This window comes from Heteronotia binoei, chromosome 5 (genome assembly GCF_032191835.1).
Source record: "Heteronotia binoei isolate CCM8104 ecotype False Entrance Well chromosome 5, APGP_CSIRO_Hbin_v1, whole genome shotgun sequence".
In the NCBI taxonomy this organism is placed as follows: Eukaryota; Metazoa; Chordata; class Lepidosauria; order Squamata; family Gekkonidae; genus Heteronotia; species Heteronotia binoei.
In genome coordinates this window covers 43,300,748-43,316,956 of record NC_083227.1, presented here as the reverse complement: position 1 = coordinate 43,316,956, position 16,209 = coordinate 43,300,748, and the positions used below count along the sequence as shown (strand labels likewise).

Below are 16,209 nucleotides of genomic sequence, written 5' to 3'. Positions count from 1 at the left end.
AAATGAGTACCCAGCTTGCTGGGGGGGAAGTGCAGATGACTGGGGAAGGCAATGGCAAACCACCCCGTAAAAAGTCTGCCATGAAAACATTATGAAAGCAAAGTCACCCCAGAATAGGAAACGACTGGTACCTTTACCTTTTTATGGCACTTATTATAAGGCTGACAAAAGTTCCAAGTGGCCCAAAGAAAAAATAAATAAATAATAGTCCATGCCATACCTTTTGCGAAGACCAGCTAAAATAACACAAAACAGGGTGCAAGTTTTTAAGTTCTCCAGAGCTCTTTGTCAGGCTGCTCTCCATTGGGCTTGGCAACTCTGGGTTGGGAAATTCCTGGGGATTTGGTAGTGGAGCCAAGGGAGAGAGGGTTTTTTTTTTGGGGGGGGGGACCTCTGTGGGGTATAATACCATACAGGCTACCTTTCAAAACAGCCATTTTCTTCCAGAGAACCAGCCTCTGTACTCTGGAGATCAGCTGTAATTCCAGGAGATCTCCAGGTCCCGCTTGGAAGCTGACAACCATTACTAAAACCCCATTGAATTTTCTTCTGAGTAAACATGCTTAGGGTGATGGTGCATAGAGCAGCGCTTCAACTGGCTACTGTTTTGCTGTGCAGCGGCAAACCTGAGCTTGCTGCAGAGAAGGCACTCAGAAGAGATTTGCAGCCCATCTCAGTTTAGGGTTGCCAAGTCCAATTCAAGAAATATCTGGGGACTTTGGGGGTGGAGCCAGGAGACATTAAGGGTGGAGCCAAGATCAAGGCTGTGACAAGCATAATTGAACTCCAAAGGGAGTTCTGGCCATCACATTTAAAGGGACGGTCACTTTCTTTTGGGGCTCATAGAATTGGACCCCCTGGTCCAATCCTTTTAAAACTTGGGGGGTATTTTGGGGAGAGGCACTAGATGCTATATTGAAAATTTGGTGCCTCTACCCCAAAACACACACACACCCCAGAGCCCCAGATACCCGCAGATCAATTCTCCATGATTTTCTATGGGAATAAATCTCCATAGGGAAGAATAGAATTCCCAGCAGACATTTCCCTCCCCTCCCCCCGCTTTCTGACAATCCTGAAGCGGGGAGAGGGCCTCCAAACCAGGAAATCCCCTGCCCCCACCTGGGGATTGGCAACTCTATCTCAGTTCCTCAAGGATTGTACTTGCAGATATATGTTGGCAACCATGTGATTGTGGCATTCACCCTGTATCATTTTTTCAGATGCATATCTAAAAGTGTAATGTGTGAAGGAAGCCTCATGCTGACCTGGAAATTGAAAACTGTCAGCCCTAACTGGGGGCCTGAGGCTGAGGATGTTAGCAGACCCGTTCAGGGGGAGAGACAGCAAACATTGAGAGATGGATATTAGACAAGGCCCTAAGAGAGGCAGGTTAGGTGTTCCATGATCAGGGCAGTCCTGCCGGAAGCAATTAGTTCAAGGAACAAGTGTCCTAGAAGATGCCATATTCTCCAACAGTAAACAGGAGTCTTGTTGCACTTCCAGGATTGACTTAGATTTATTCTGGTATCAGTTTATGTGGAATAGAACCTTCTTGCTCAGATGCCTGTACTGCAGCAACCCCCACATGCATGTATGCTGACAGCACACCAGAGCATTTTGCTTCGCAGCCAGGGCAAGCTCTCTGGTCAAGCAACCAAGATACTGGCAGAACTGCTAGGTCCACAGCATGGAGAAGGCAACAGTCATGGCATATGCCCACAATAACTGCATAGCTACCAGCTGAATCCAAGCAAATCCCTGAGATGTTGCCAGTGCTGCTGGAATATGTCTGTCATGCCCCAAGCAGCATTTGGGCCAAAAAAGGTTGCCCACCACCATATATATTAGGTCCTCACAAGGAAGACATTTATATATGAGGTTATATGAAGGCCCAATAAATTCCTCTAGCCTATGAAAACTTATACTAGAATAAAGCTCCAGTCTTGATCAAAACTGGAAAACTCTTTTACTGGACATAAATAGGACATGCTCACCAACTTTCTCAGGGATAAAATTCTCAGTAGAAGAAGAAGATATTGGATTTATATCCTGCCCTATACTCTGAATCTCAAAGTCTCAGAGCAACTCACAATCTCCTTTTACCTTCCCCCCTACCCCCAACAGGTGAGGTGGATGGGGCTGAGAGAGCTCTCCCAGAAGCTGCCCTTTCAAGGACAACTCCTACAAGTGCTATGGCTGACCCAAGGCCATTCCAGTAGCTGCAAGTGGATGAGTGGGGAATCAAACCCGGTTCTCCCAGATAAGAATCCATGCAATTAACCACTACACCAAATTGGTTCAGTGAAATTTGAACTATCAATATATTTATATGTGTTGACCATCCTCAAACTCAGAAGGACTTACATAATAGCTCGCTGTAATGCACTTCCAACTGCACAGATGGATGGCTGTATTTTAGGCATTCCTGTAAACCAACGTCTTTGTGACTGTACGCAAAAGGCTGTTGATTCTTTTATACATGTAATTTTCCATTGTCCTAAATACGAAACTGAGAGGGGGATATTTTTGGCAAAATGGATGCTGAAATTTTCAACCTTTTCTGACTCCACAAAACTGAGACTTTTGTTAAACAGCTTCCGCCACAACTGTATAACAGATGTGGCAAAGTTTTGTTGAACTGTAATTTCTAATTGTAAATGTTCATCTTAATTTTATTTTATTGTAATTTTTAAAATCCACCTATACTATTGTTGGTATATGGTCTGTGAGCATTTAAACCAAATAAATGACAAATACTTGTGCTAGAATAAAGCACCCTAGAATTCCAGCATATTTTTGCAGTAACAGACCAATAACCCAGCTACTCTTGGGGACATAATCCCTAATCTCTTTCTTGGGGTATCATTTTAAAAACTGAACTCTGGCCCTGATCTGTGAGCAGAAATCATTTTGATGCTTCAGGAGCCAAACCACCTGAATCCATCCATCCCTGTGAATGATCCCTGGCAGCTAGTGGACAGTGACGGTGCAGAAATTGTTTCTGATGCTTCCGGTGATGCAGCTCCTACCTGCACGCAGAGGTTGGGGTGGGGTCTCAGCCCGGGAAACTCCTGAAGCATCTACAAAGTTCAGAAAGATTTTGTTACATCAGATCCTTCAGCAACATCTGCAGTCAAAGGTCTGTATGCACCACTCACTTATTCATAACCCACCCCCAAGACCCAGTGGGCTCCACCTGAAGCTCCTGGTGCAACCTCCTCCAAACTCCTGCCACTCAAAATCCATTCAACATCGCTTAAAGGCTGGCAGATATCCAGGGCTCCATTTAAAAGAGTCACCTCCCATTCCAGCACAACATAGCAAAGGTCTCTAAATTTCCACAGCTCCATAGAATACAAATCTTACTTCACCTACAGGTTAGCATTCCCTTTTAGGGAAACATTGGTCTCCAGCCCTTCCTTTCCAACCTCACCCACATTTCTCCTTCCCACTGTTCTCTCTACTCACATTTGGAGAGAGGGTCAGATGCAGCCTGGAGTGGAGAGGGTAGCAAGCACGGTGGTCCATCCTCCAGCAAGGCACCACCACCCCTGGGAGGTCACAAGGTGCAGAGAGAGAAAGACTCAGTGTTCCACGAAAGATTCTTAGCTCTAGGTGGCTCATTGCCCAGGCTCTGGCAAGAGCTTTTGCATCTGAAACAGGAGCAGGACCGGATTAACAATTAAGCCAAGTAGGCACTGGCCTATGGGCCCCCATGCCTTTAGGGGCCCCAGGCTGGCTTCTCCCCTCAGTTTTCCCCCTGCTTGCAGCCCACCCAGCCTGCACGCACAGCCAGCAACTGAGCCACTCTTTGCCCAACTTGTCTGGTGTGGCTGATGCTGGCGTCATCAACAAGTTTGACTCTCTCTGCCTCTTGTCAAAGGGGCTTTTGAAAAGGTGTCTGCAGGCTGCTGTGGGGGCTGCAGGCTGCTGTGGGGGCTGCAGGCAGCAGAGTGGCCGTTCCAACTCAGATACCGTATTTTTTGGTCCATTAGACGCTCCGGACCATTAGACGCAGGTGCCTGGCTGGGAGACAAGCGGCGAGATCGCTCCCTCGGCCCCACCGCAAACCCAGCACTTCGCAGGGAGCGATCTCACCACTTGTCTCCCAGCCAGGCACACAGGCGCAGGGGAAGCACGCCGCCCCTTCCAAAGCCGGCGCTCATGAAGCGCTGGGTTTGCGGAGGGGGTGGGTGCTTCCTCCGTGCCTGTCTGCCTGGCTTCAGCTGATGCTTAAAGCAAGCGCTGGGATCGGAGGGCGGAGGGAGCAATCCTGGCGCTTGCTGTAAGCGTCAGAGCTGGAGCCAGGCAGGCAGGTGCGGGGGAAGTGCCGGGATCAGAGGTGGAGGCAGCGGATCGCCCCCCCCTGGAGGAAGGTACGCACCTTCGCTCCATAAGACGCACACACTTCCCCCCACTTTTTTTGGGGGGGGAAGTGCGTCTTATGGTGCGAAAAATGCAGTAATTTGCGAGGGGGCCCCTGAGATTTTGACTGCTTATGGGCCTCCACAGGGTTTAATCCAGCCCTGAACAGGAAGTGAGTTTTTTAGGGATGCCAGCTTCCAGGTAGGACCTGGAGGTCCCCAGGTATGACAGGCCATATCTAGACTAAAGAGATCATTTCCCCTGGAGAAAATGGATGCTTTGGGGGGTGGACAGCATGGCATTGTACCCTACTGTCCTCCCCAAGCTCCTCCCCCAAATCTCCAGGAGTTTCCCAACTTGGATCTGGCAATCCTAAACCGCCATCCCCAGTTAGTGGCCAGGGGGGACTGGCCACCCTAGTCTTCATCACAAAATGATACATGGTGGTCACCCAACTCAGGAATGCACTCAGCATATTATGTGCTCAAACATAAATGCTTCAGTCATCCTTTCCACAGGATGCAGGCCACAACAATTTTTCAAGGACAGCACATCACATAGTGTATTCTGACCCTTAAAGTCTGATGTGCACATGAGGGTTCTAGGCCTGAGGTGTCTTACTCATTTGTTACAAGGGCCAAATCTAGGGTTGCCAAGTCCAATTCAAGAAATATCTGGGGATTTTGGGGGTGGAGCCAGGAGACTTTGGGGGTGAACCATGAGCAAGGTTGGAACAAGTACAATTGAACTCCAAAGGGAGTTCTAGCCATCACATTGAAAGGGGCTGCACACCTTTTCAATGCCTTCCCTCCATTAGAAATAATGAAGGATAGGGGCACCTTCTTTGGGGGCTTGTAGAATTGGCCCCCCCGGTCCAATCCTTTTGAAACTTGGAGGGTGTTTTGAGGAAAGGCATCAGATGCTATGCTGCAAATTTGGTGCCTCTACCTCAAAGAACACTCCCCCCCCCCGCAGAGCCCCAGACACCCGTGGATCAATTTCCCATTATTCCCTATGGGAATCGTTCTCCATAGGGAATAACAGAGTGCCCAGTAGACATTTCCTTCCCCCCCACTTTCTAAAGCGGGGGGGAGGGCCTCCAAACCAGGGAATCCCCTGCCCCTACCTGGTGATTGGCAACCCTCCCTCTCTCTCTCTCTCTCTCTCTCTCTCACACACACACACACACACACACACACACACTTACTGGGTCTGGTTACTTGCTCTGAAAACAAAAGCAAAACAAACTGAAGCTGCTGCTGACCCTTCCCCATGATGTGCTTCCTGTTTCCTGCTTCCTGCTCAACTTTAAAGGCACACAAACAACAGAAACACACACACACATTTTAAAACAGGACCTGGTTGCAGGTTTCTTAACCTGCCGGAGCTCTAGAGTTACATGGTGGCTGTGGGGGCGGGACTTCCCCCGCTGGCCAGCTGGCTGGGGGTGGGGGGAAGCCTGTAAAACCGGGGGATCCCCGAATTGGACTTGGGGATTGGGAAGCCTAGCCAAATCTGACATAAATGTCACTTTGTTGGGAAGGCCATGGGTGCCATAAAATGTATGCCAAGTTCTGGTGATATAAAGCTTATAAAAGACACAGGCAAACCCAGTTAATAATAATTATTAATACAAACGTGCTTTAAACATTAACACTCTTACAGTATTTCCTCAAAGTATCTCCCTGAGGTCCACCCTCGCACTTCCACCCCCCGTTACTCATTAGCATTGGGACAGCATACAAACTTGGTTATACTGAAGTATTTCATAAATTTTCTATAAGAGTTGGTGTTATACCCCACTTTTCACTACCAGAAGGACTCTCAGAGCAACTTACAACCCTTCCTTTCCCTGCAACAGGCACCTTGTGAGGCAGCTGGGGCTGAGAGAGCTCTGAGAGAACCCTGACTGACCCAAGGTCATATAGATGATATAAAACACCACAAAATAAAAGTGAAAGTAAATAAATACTAGTGAAAGTAAATAATACACTATACAGCATCTCAGGAACCAGGAATCATGCCAATACTCCCATGGCAATACTGTAAGCTGTGGTGTCTTGTGAGCAAAAATTCTAGTTTGTGAGGCACTGGCATTAAAGTTGTGAGCTATTGCATAAATTACTTTGCACTGGGACGATTTTTCCTGAGATAAGACAAAAATGTGTGAGCTGGTAGCTAAAAAACTGTGAGCTAGCTCACACTAACTCAGCTTAGAGGGAACACTGGTTGCACCATAGAGGCCAAAAAGATTTCCAGGGTATAACCTTTTAAGGGTCAGAGTTCCCTTCATCAGAGACAGCATATCTAATGCATTGGTGACTAAATGTCTGATTTTGTTGATTGTACTGACCCACTATGTATAATTCACCTTGAGTTAAGCCAAGGGGTGGGTGGGTTGTAGCCAATGTTCTCTCTAAGCTGCACAGGCTTGTGAGCAAAAGTTCTACTTTGTGAGCTACTGGTCTTAAAGTTGTGAGCTACTGGCATTAAAGTTGTGAGCTACAGCATAAATTATTGTGCTCTGGGGTCAATTTTCCGGAGCTAAGACAAAAATGTGTGAGCTGGAGGCTAAAAATCTGTGAGCTAGCTCACACTAACTCAGCTTAGAGGGAACACTGTAGCTCTATAATTTGGATATGTATTTGGTATGTGTTTTTAACCTATCTTCAGGATGAGAATTAATGAGGAAGGATTAGAAATACATTCGTCATACCTCTTGCAAAAGGACACAGGTCAATTCGGGGTGGATCTTCAGCCTCTGGCCAAATCTATAAACAAAAATAACAAAATTAAAAACTATATCCATGAGATCACCAATGATACTGAGGGAGGGTGTGGAGGATGAGAATGCCTTTGGGCTTACTGGAATGGGTGTTCTGTCTCCTTCATCTCAGTCAGCCCCATACACACAAGATTAGGGTCAGAGAACTAACCCATGTGCAGATTTGAACCCCTAAACTGAAAAGACCTACAAAACCCCACCCCCATTGAATAGGTACTGTGATTCTGCAGGAGAGAAGCAGATATGGACACAGGTGCTAGAATAATATTAGGATGAGAAGGAAAGGGACTTTGCTATAAGACATCTTAGATCCTTACCTGCAGGCAGAGACAAGGGAACACCACATGGAGAGGTACGCTCACATTTTCCGGTCTAGTCTAAAGACAAGAATAGGAAGGGAAAAAGGAGTGCAAATTGTTAGTGGAGAAAATGGACCAAATTCAGGTTTCTCCTGCCTTATTAACAACGCAATCCTAATCAGAGGTACATTCTTCAGAATCCATTGATTTCAAACTATTTAGGAATGTTAACTCTGCTTAGGATTCCACTGTAACCCCCCACCCCACCCCTGGTCATATTTCTGAGACTGGAAACCTATATGTGACAGCTTATTTATGTATTTAAACTTATGCCACACTCTCCAAACAAATTTGCCCAAAATGGTTTCCCTACAAACATAAACATACCCAGGGGTAATTTTGTAGAAAAATAGGTGGTGGAGCTCATCCAGGGATTGTTATGCAGCTGCACATACTATTCAATGGACAAGGAAGTGGAACTCGCAGAAGGAGGAGGAGGAACTCTCAGAAAGGTTCAGGAGCTGTGCTCCTGGAGCTTCCACTGAATCTGAGGCCTGAACATACCCAATATAAAACCAGTAAGTGATAAGAGCTACATAAAGAACATAAAAACACAAGCATAAAAGGCATAAGTAGCACTGAGGGTATTAAAACAATATAAAGCCCATAAAAGCAGAATAGAGGAGATCAGGGCTTTTTTGGCACCATTGTTTCACATAGGGCTTTTCTGTAGAAAAAGCCCAGCAGGAATTCATTTGCATATTAGGTCACACCTCCTGACACCAAGCCAGCCGGAACTGCATTCCTGTGTGTTCCTGCTTTAAAAAAGCCCTGGAGGAGATCAGATAGATGTAGGAGGAAATGGGATAGAGGTTTATGTAATTATGCAAGGTATGAAGGAAATGGATAGAGAGAACATCTTTCCCCTCTTCCAAAATACTTGGGTCACCCATGGAAAGTGAATGGCCTTAAGGGGGAGAGTCAGTATGTTCTTGTGTATTGTATGCAGAAGGTTCCAAGTTCAATTTCCAGCATCTCCAATTAAAGGGATCGAGCAGCAGATGATTTTTAAAAAGACCAGAGATCCTGATGAGTCGCCACCAGTCAGAGCAGCCAGTATTGACCTCGACAGACAAATGGTCTGATTCCGTACAAGGCAGCTTCATCTATTCCAGCATCAGCAGCCTCCTGACTGTGACACCTCAAACAGTTGCTTAGGTCCCTTGACCCAAGAACCAGCCCTGCAATGCATAGGCATCACTACCACCCTCCAGGTAGTGCCTGGTATTTCTCCAAGAAATACGAGTGGTCTTCAGCTTGCAGAGATCAGTTTCCCTGGAGGAAATGCCAGCTTTAATGTGCAGACTGTATAGCATCACATTCCCACAGAACTGCCTCCCTTCCCCGACTCTGCCTTTCTCAAGCATCACCCACAGACCAGGATCTTCACTCACCAGCAGCTTACAAGAATCCATCCCTTTGCGCCCATCTGTCTGGTTCAGATACAGCCACAGATGGAAGTGCTGCTGTGCAGGGAAGTCCCACACTTGCAGCACAGCCTCCTCTGCCCCAGAAAACACCTCCAGTCGGGGCACTACAATTTAAAACAGTCATATCAGTCAAACAATTTGATGTCACTAATAATTACACTGCAGCATAAAACTTCAGCTCAGATTTAATATTCATTTCAGATCAGATCAATATGATTTAGCTGGGGGGGGGAGGGATAACTGAGTTCTGCGGCTCCCTTAAATTTAACAAACTTTACACATATGCCCCCAAACAGTCAAAAGCACATTTCTATACAGTCAAGGCAGGTTATACATTAAGGGCTGCGGCAACAAAAGTGAGATACACAAAGGAGTAGCGAAGAAAAAAAAGGCAAAGCCACTGTATAAAAACGTCCAAAACAATCTTGAGAAAAATCACACCACTTATTGCACTCACAATATAACACTGATACACATTACAAAAGTTCAAAATAAGTCACAAACAAGCACAGAAATGGGGCAGTGCTGCACGGGCAGTCCAAGCCAAAAGTCCAACTGGCAAAGTTGAAAAAAGTGATGCATACATATGAACATATGAAGCTGCCTTATACTGAATCAGACCTTTGGCCCATCAAAGTCAGTATTGTCTTCTCAGACTGGCAGTGGCTCTCCAGGGTCTCAAGTCACCAGTATCTTTTGTAGGAGGCCATCTTCCATTCCAGCACTGCTCACTAGAATCCACTATGGACTGAAGTCCAATAATTATACAAGAAATTGGTAAATGAGCATCTCCAGATATCTGGACCTTGTTTTTGTAGAAGGCTTTGTCTGTACAGTGTGGCTTTGCCTTTTCCCCCTTTCCCTATACCTTACGAGCTGGCAGCTAAAAATGGAGTGTAAAAGCCTGTACCCATTCAGCAGAGGAGCTGTCCAGAGGATCTCAGGACGGTCATGCAGAATGTTGAACCAGCAAAGGTCAGAGTTCAGCAGAGGCATATCACAGGATTTGACCAGCATCTGGCTTCACTCTTATTTTAGTCACTTGGGATTGCTTCACGGAACTCTTCCTATGCCTGCAGGCACCTCTGTTGCGGTTCACAGGGTTCACTCCTACCAATGGCTTATGATCAATGGGCCTGTCTGTGCTTGCACTGAGGGCTCCCAAATGCTGCCAGCAGAATGTATCATGCAAATCAGGACCTATGCAAATCTTTACATTTTCTGAGCTTTGAAGGGGAGGGGAGGGTCAACGTGTTTCCAGTGTTCTCTCTTGGGGATGCCAAATCCTCCTGCGAGCTCCATATATATGTAAATATGTGACATCTCTCCTTCTAGCTCAGGGATATCTACTAGGACTGGCAGTGGCTTTCCAGGATCATAGGCAGAGAAATCTTAACAACTGAGGAAGCCTTTAATTTGACATGCCAGGAATTGAATTTGGGTTATCAGCTTCTTCAGCGTATGTTCTGCCTCCTTTGGCAGAGCCTTTCCCTGTAACTTTTAACACTCATAAAATAGGGTTGCCAAGGTTCCCTCCCCCCCCCACCATGACACCAGTGAGGGATGGGGGGTAGGGTTGCCAAATCCAGGTGGGGAAACCACTGGAGAGTTGGGGCTGGAGCCTGGGGAGGACAGGGGCCTCAGTGGGGTACAGTGCCACAGAGTCCACCCTCCAAAGCATCCACTTTCTCCAGGGGAACTGGTCTCTGTAGTCCGGAGATGAGGTGTAATTCTCAGGGATCCTGGAGGCTGGCATCCCTAAATCTGAATGTTGTCAAGTTTCATCAGTGTGTAAATGTCAGTACTTAATATGCAGAAAGGCCAGCTATACACATCTGGAGCCCCTTCCAGTCCTGAGACTGATATTTCACTTTGTTCTGCCACAAATATTTCCATTCTGCCATGATGTTTGTAAACTTAGCTGGGGCATCTGACTGGCTGGTGAACCTTAGGTTTGTGCCCAGAAGGGACATTTTTAATATTCTGAAGAAGTTACAGTGGAATTGTCTGAATCAAAGAAGGAGTTTGGCTGATTCCTGCCTTCATCAGGAGAACAGTGTAGACTGGATGTTTGCATGGCTACATACCTTGGCAGAGCCGGATCATATCTTTTGCATTACTCCAGCCACAGTCTGTGGGAAGAAAAGAAACCAGTAACAAGATCAGTAAAGGCAAGCCAGAGGGTGACTATTGCCTGAGGTGACTCTGTTCCCCAGATGGGCACTCACTTGGTCCATGGTGTGTGTGTTTTAACACAGGCACAGATTCGTAAGAGGGGCTGGTGAAGGCTTTGATGTGCAGCTCTCCACTCAGAGCAACTGGGAAGCAGTCAAACTGCAGAGAGCCCTGGAGAAGAAAGGAACAACATGAAGACAGGCATATCATTGTCAATGGCCACAGAGGGTTCTTCACCTGTGGTGTGATCTCAACTTTCACATGACATACAGCATATTATATATCAACCATCAGTCTTGCCAATTCCCTCATGATTCCAGTATGCTTTTCCAAAGGAAGCTAAAATGATGATCCAAAAGCTTTAATCGGGTTACAAATATTAAAAACTGTGCATCAAAAAACAAGAATCCTTAGTTGCATTTACATATATATGAACTTTCCCCTAATATATAAAACCTTTTTTGTAAAAATGTATATTTGCAACATGTATTTTATGCTATATATATAAAATCAAAGACTTTTGCACGGGTTTTAGTATTTGTAATTTGATCATAACTTTTGGATTCCAATCTTGGGTTTTTTAAAAACTGTAACTATATTTTATTAGTTTTAACTTGTAAATATGAATCTCGTTAGCCAACCCTGAGACTGCTTGCAGAGAGGGCGGGATAAAAATTTAAAGTAAATAAATAAATAAATTTGAAGTGGCAGTGTTAACTGTATACATATTCTTTCTAAAAAAAATAACCTTTTTGGTTACCTAGTCTGTTTTGGGTTGGAATTTCTCCCCTCCTTATCCGGTATGTTTTCCACCTTTCAATTTTGAAAGCAGCACATATACAGTCAGTTGTTTATACATTTAGTTGTCACATTATTAAAGAAAATCTTCAACCGTAACAATACAAATGCATTTGCAAAAGGTTGGGCAATTCATCCAAGGTTGGGAGATGGGTTGATGATGAACAGAGACTACCCAAGCAGCACCATCCATTCAAACTTGACAACTGCAAAAAGCTGCAGAAGAGGATGCTTCAGAGATAATCCACAGGAGAAATTAAAGATACATATAGACTGAAGATAGTGAGGGCGCTTCCAAACAGCCCCACTGCTATCCAAATGTTACATCCTTCACCTTTAGTGGAAAAGGAGTTCCATAAGCCAATGTGGAGTCTTGTGTGAAAGAGGACAAGAAGAAGGAGGAAGAACATTGCATCTCTGCATCGCCTAAGGCTGTTACAGCTACACACACCCTTGAGAGTTAATCAGAAGAGTATTATTGATTTAGATAAAAAGTGCAGATAAGGGATTGGTGTGGCAATCTGCATTTTGAAGACATATCCAGTTTTTTGGCAAGCGACAGTAATAAATCTCAGGCTTGCTGATAAAATAATTCCCAACTTGTCCTACCTTTTTAGGTAGGCATTATAATACTCTAAAGCAGGGGTGTCAAACATATGGCCTGCGAGCTGGATCAGGCCTGCAGAGGGCTCCAATCAGGCCCTCCAGCAACTGGCTGTCATCTGCCCTTGCCTGCTTTTGTCGGTCACCATTTTGTGTTTCCTCCCAGATAAGCCAGAACAGCAAAGCAGCCTTTCCCTCTCCCCCTCCCTTTTCCCAAAGGGAGGAGGAAGGAGGAGCAGCCTCAGCCAATAAGGGAGCTTGGCTCTATAGCTCTGCTAGGTAATTAAGTTTGCCAGGCTCAAGTAATCACCCTGCAGATCTACTGAGACAAGCCTCTCTTCCTTCTAATGAATGGCTGAGGCTCCTCCCCCTCCTTGTTGTGCCCCCGGGGAAGGAAAGAAAGAACCAGAGCTCCTTTGCAGAGTCCCCACCATCAGGAGATCTACAAAGAGTGCTTTTAAGACTAGCAATGTTTTAGTGAAGATATTAGCTTTTTGCCTTGCTACAGAGAGAGAGAGAGAGAGAGAGAGAAAGAGAGAGAGAGAGTTTTGTTGGGCTTGCTATGGGTGTCACTGGGTTCCCCTCCTCTTTTTCACTGTACTCTTGCCCTCCAGTCTTGCTCAATAGGAAAGCATGTGAACTATTTAGAAGAGAAATATCAGCATTAAGCTGAGAGTGTGTTCCACCCCAGGTTTATCCAACAACTTTTCCTAAATTTTTCTTTCACATTTTCCTTTGATTGAATTTAGACTTCCCAGATAATAGGCTGACACTGACCACTGTACATGGCTCTCTCTCTCTGTTCTTGTAGTTGTTTTTTTTTTGGGGGGGGGGAGTTGTATTTTTTTTTTGAGTTATAGTCATTTTCCTGGGGAAAATTATACTTTTGTAGACAAGCACATAGCCCTCAGTCTGTGCCATGGTGCCTTCACATGCTCTTAACTAGTGCGTGAAGCAACTTCTGTACAAAAGCGCACAAGGCCCGGCTGCTTCATTTTTCTCTGGGTCCTAGGCTCAAAGCATTGACCATGAGATGTTCTGTAATGAATGTCAATGAATCAAAAGTAAGTTTGCAAATTACAGATGTGCACACCTGAACAGCACATATTCAAGACTGCCACAACACAGACATTGCAGTTTTCGATGCAATAATTCATAGCAAGAGGTGACATTTATCAGAGACTGTAAAACAAAATATTGCAAGTGTGCTAATATATTAAGCATGTTTTATTTTAAGTTAAAAAAATCTTTAATTGTGTGTCTGTGCCCTTTATAAAGTTTATATGTTCGCTGCCTGGTATTACATTTTATGATACTCATGACCCAGCCCAACAAGGTCTCATTTACGTATGTCAAATCTGGCCCGCATAACAAATGAGTTTGACACCCCTGCTCTAAAGCAATACTCCCTCTAAGCTGAGCAGTCTTGTGAGCAAAAATTCTACTTCGTGAGCTACTGGCATTAAAGTTGTGAGCAACTGCATAAATTAGTTTGCTCTGGGGCCATTTTTTCTGACCTATGACAAAAATGTGTGAGCCACAGGCTAAAAAACTGTGAGCTATCTCACTAGGGGTCCCAACCCTCCCGCCCTGGCGGGGGACCCCAGGTTTTCCAGTCTCTTCCCCCGCTCCCCCCCAAAAGGGAAGCGGGGGAGGGGGGGAAACGGCGCCAAGGAGCGTGGCCGCCTTGTCTCGCCGCTTTCGGGATTTGTTTCTTGGGCTGCGGGGAAAGGTGCGCTTTGGAGAGCTGGCGGTCCTAGACACCTTCCTGACCCCCTCGCCCTCCCTGCCTGCCTGGCCTTTCTTCGGCTTGGAGCTCGCCGAGTTCCCCGGCGCGCTGATGAACCGCCGCGGCCCCAACGGCAAAGCGGGAGGCACCTCCGGCCACGCGACTCCCCTGCTGCTGCCGCTGCTGCCTTCCCCGACAGCCGCCCCTTCGCCCTGGAAGGCAGCAAGGGATGCCGGCGGAGCCGTCTTCAGGAGCCCCCGAGGGAAGAAAGCGGCACCTGCCGACGCAGCTAAGAGCGAGCCCGCCTTTGCGCCGCGGGAGCCTGACTTGGAGGCGGCCGCCTCCGGCAGCGGCAACAGGCTGGGGCCCGCTGCGCCGTCCAGGCGCGTCCCGGGGGCTGCCTCCTGCGCTTCCTCCTCCTTGTCCAACAACGCGGACTTCGTCAGTGTGCCTCTCCTGCCCCTCAACTCGGCCTACTTGGCCGCCAGGACTCGGCAGCTGCTGGACATGGAGGAATACGAGCTCGGCGGCCCCCAGCAGCAGCAGCAGCGCCTGGCCTCGCCGCCCGCCTGCAGCCTGCCGCTCTTCGCCCCCTACGCCTACTCGCCCAAGGAGGGCCAGCAGCAGCAGCAGCAGCCCCAGCCGCACTACTTGTTCGCCACCGGCGACTTCAAGCCGGGCCTCAAGATCAAAGAAGAAAGCCTGGGTGTGGCCCCCCCTCCACAGCCCAGCGACTGCGGCACCTATTTCGGCGGGAAAAGCTCACCGCTGGCCCTCGCCGTTCCCTGCGCAGACTACACGCCCACGCCGTCCAAAAGCGCGGGAAGTAGCAGGGGGCACCACAAGGCCTCCTTCTCCTCTTCGCCTTGTACCAACCCCTGGCCTTCCACGGGCCGCCGCAGCTGGCCTTGCCGCCCACCGGCCTCAAACACGGCTTCCCCCAACTCTACCCGCCTTATCTGAGCTATATAAGGTAGGAGGGGTGATCCCCCCCGGAAAGGTTTGCATTCTCCCCCCACCCCCGCAAATGCCACACCACTTTTAAGCACCACAGCGTATTGTTGGAGGGAAGGAAGGCATTTAAAAAGTTGTGAGGTCCCTTTAATTTTGATGGACAGAACTCCCTTTGGAGTTCAATTGTGCTTGTCACACTCTTGCTCCTAGCTCCACCCCAGTGTCTCCTGGCTCCACCCCCAAAGTCTCCTGGCTCCACCCCCAAAGTCCCCAGATATTTCTGGAATTGGACTTGGCAACCCTATATCTCACACTAACTCAGCTTAGAGGGAACACTGCTCTAAAGTGCTAAGCACTTTATAGGCATACAAAGCGGCCTAGTTACCCAGGTTTCCAGAAAGATATACTCTAGCTCTGGGTTGGCCTCCTTGCAGATTCTTTGTATCCTCATGTTGGACTCACACATTGCTATAAAATACACTATATATTTAATATATATGCATTACATCATCATTATTAATGGGCAGGTGATAGTAAATAATTGGTATCCCAAGTAGCCACAGTGTTCCCCCCTTCCTTCCGATTCAGTTGACCAATGCTACATATAGCAATTATTGATAGGTTTGGCAATATTCTTTGAACTGAGGGTTTGTAGAATCCACCCTCCAAAGCAGTCATTTTCTCCAGAGGGTACTAAGCTCTGTTGTCTGGAGATCAGTTATAATAACAGGGGATCTCCAGGTCCCACCTGGAGGGTGACAACCAGGGCTTTTTTGAGCAGGAACATACAGGAACACAGTTCTGGCTGGCTTGGTGTCGGGGTGTGTGGCCTAATATGAAAAGGAGTTCCTGCTGGGCTTTTTCTACCAAAAGAGCCCTGGTGACAACACCAAAAACAGAAGTGCAACAAACTCTATCTAGATATAAAATTTGACCCTGTCCTTCCTCAAAGGAGTACATAATTTCCACACACACACACCATTTTACCCACGCAACAATCCTGTGCAG

At 46.9% G+C, this 16,209-nt stretch overlaps 1 protein-coding gene across 1 annotated transcript in view; it reads right to left on the bottom strand.

Annotated features, from left to right (window-relative positions):
- IL17RC (interleukin 17 receptor C) overlaps nucleotides 1–16,209 on the bottom strand; it is a 46,765-nt gene that overhangs the window by 12,303 nt on the left and 18,253 nt on the right. Inside the window, exons 6-12 of the mRNA XM_060239350.1 lie at nucleotides 11,171–11,288; nucleotides 11,030–11,074; nucleotides 8,907–9,046; nucleotides 7,471–7,530; nucleotides 7,085–7,139; nucleotides 3,472–3,656; nucleotides 3,033–3,083 (exon numbers count right to left, since the gene is read on the bottom strand). Of these exons, the coding sequence (XP_060095333.1) occupies nucleotides 3,033–3,083; nucleotides 3,472–3,656; nucleotides 7,085–7,139; nucleotides 7,471–7,530; nucleotides 8,907–9,046; nucleotides 11,030–11,074; nucleotides 11,171–11,288 (654 nt within the window). The remainder of the gene's footprint in view (nucleotides 1–3,032; nucleotides 3,084–3,471; nucleotides 3,657–7,084; nucleotides 7,140–7,470; nucleotides 7,531–8,906; nucleotides 9,047–11,029; nucleotides 11,075–11,170; nucleotides 11,289–16,209) is intronic.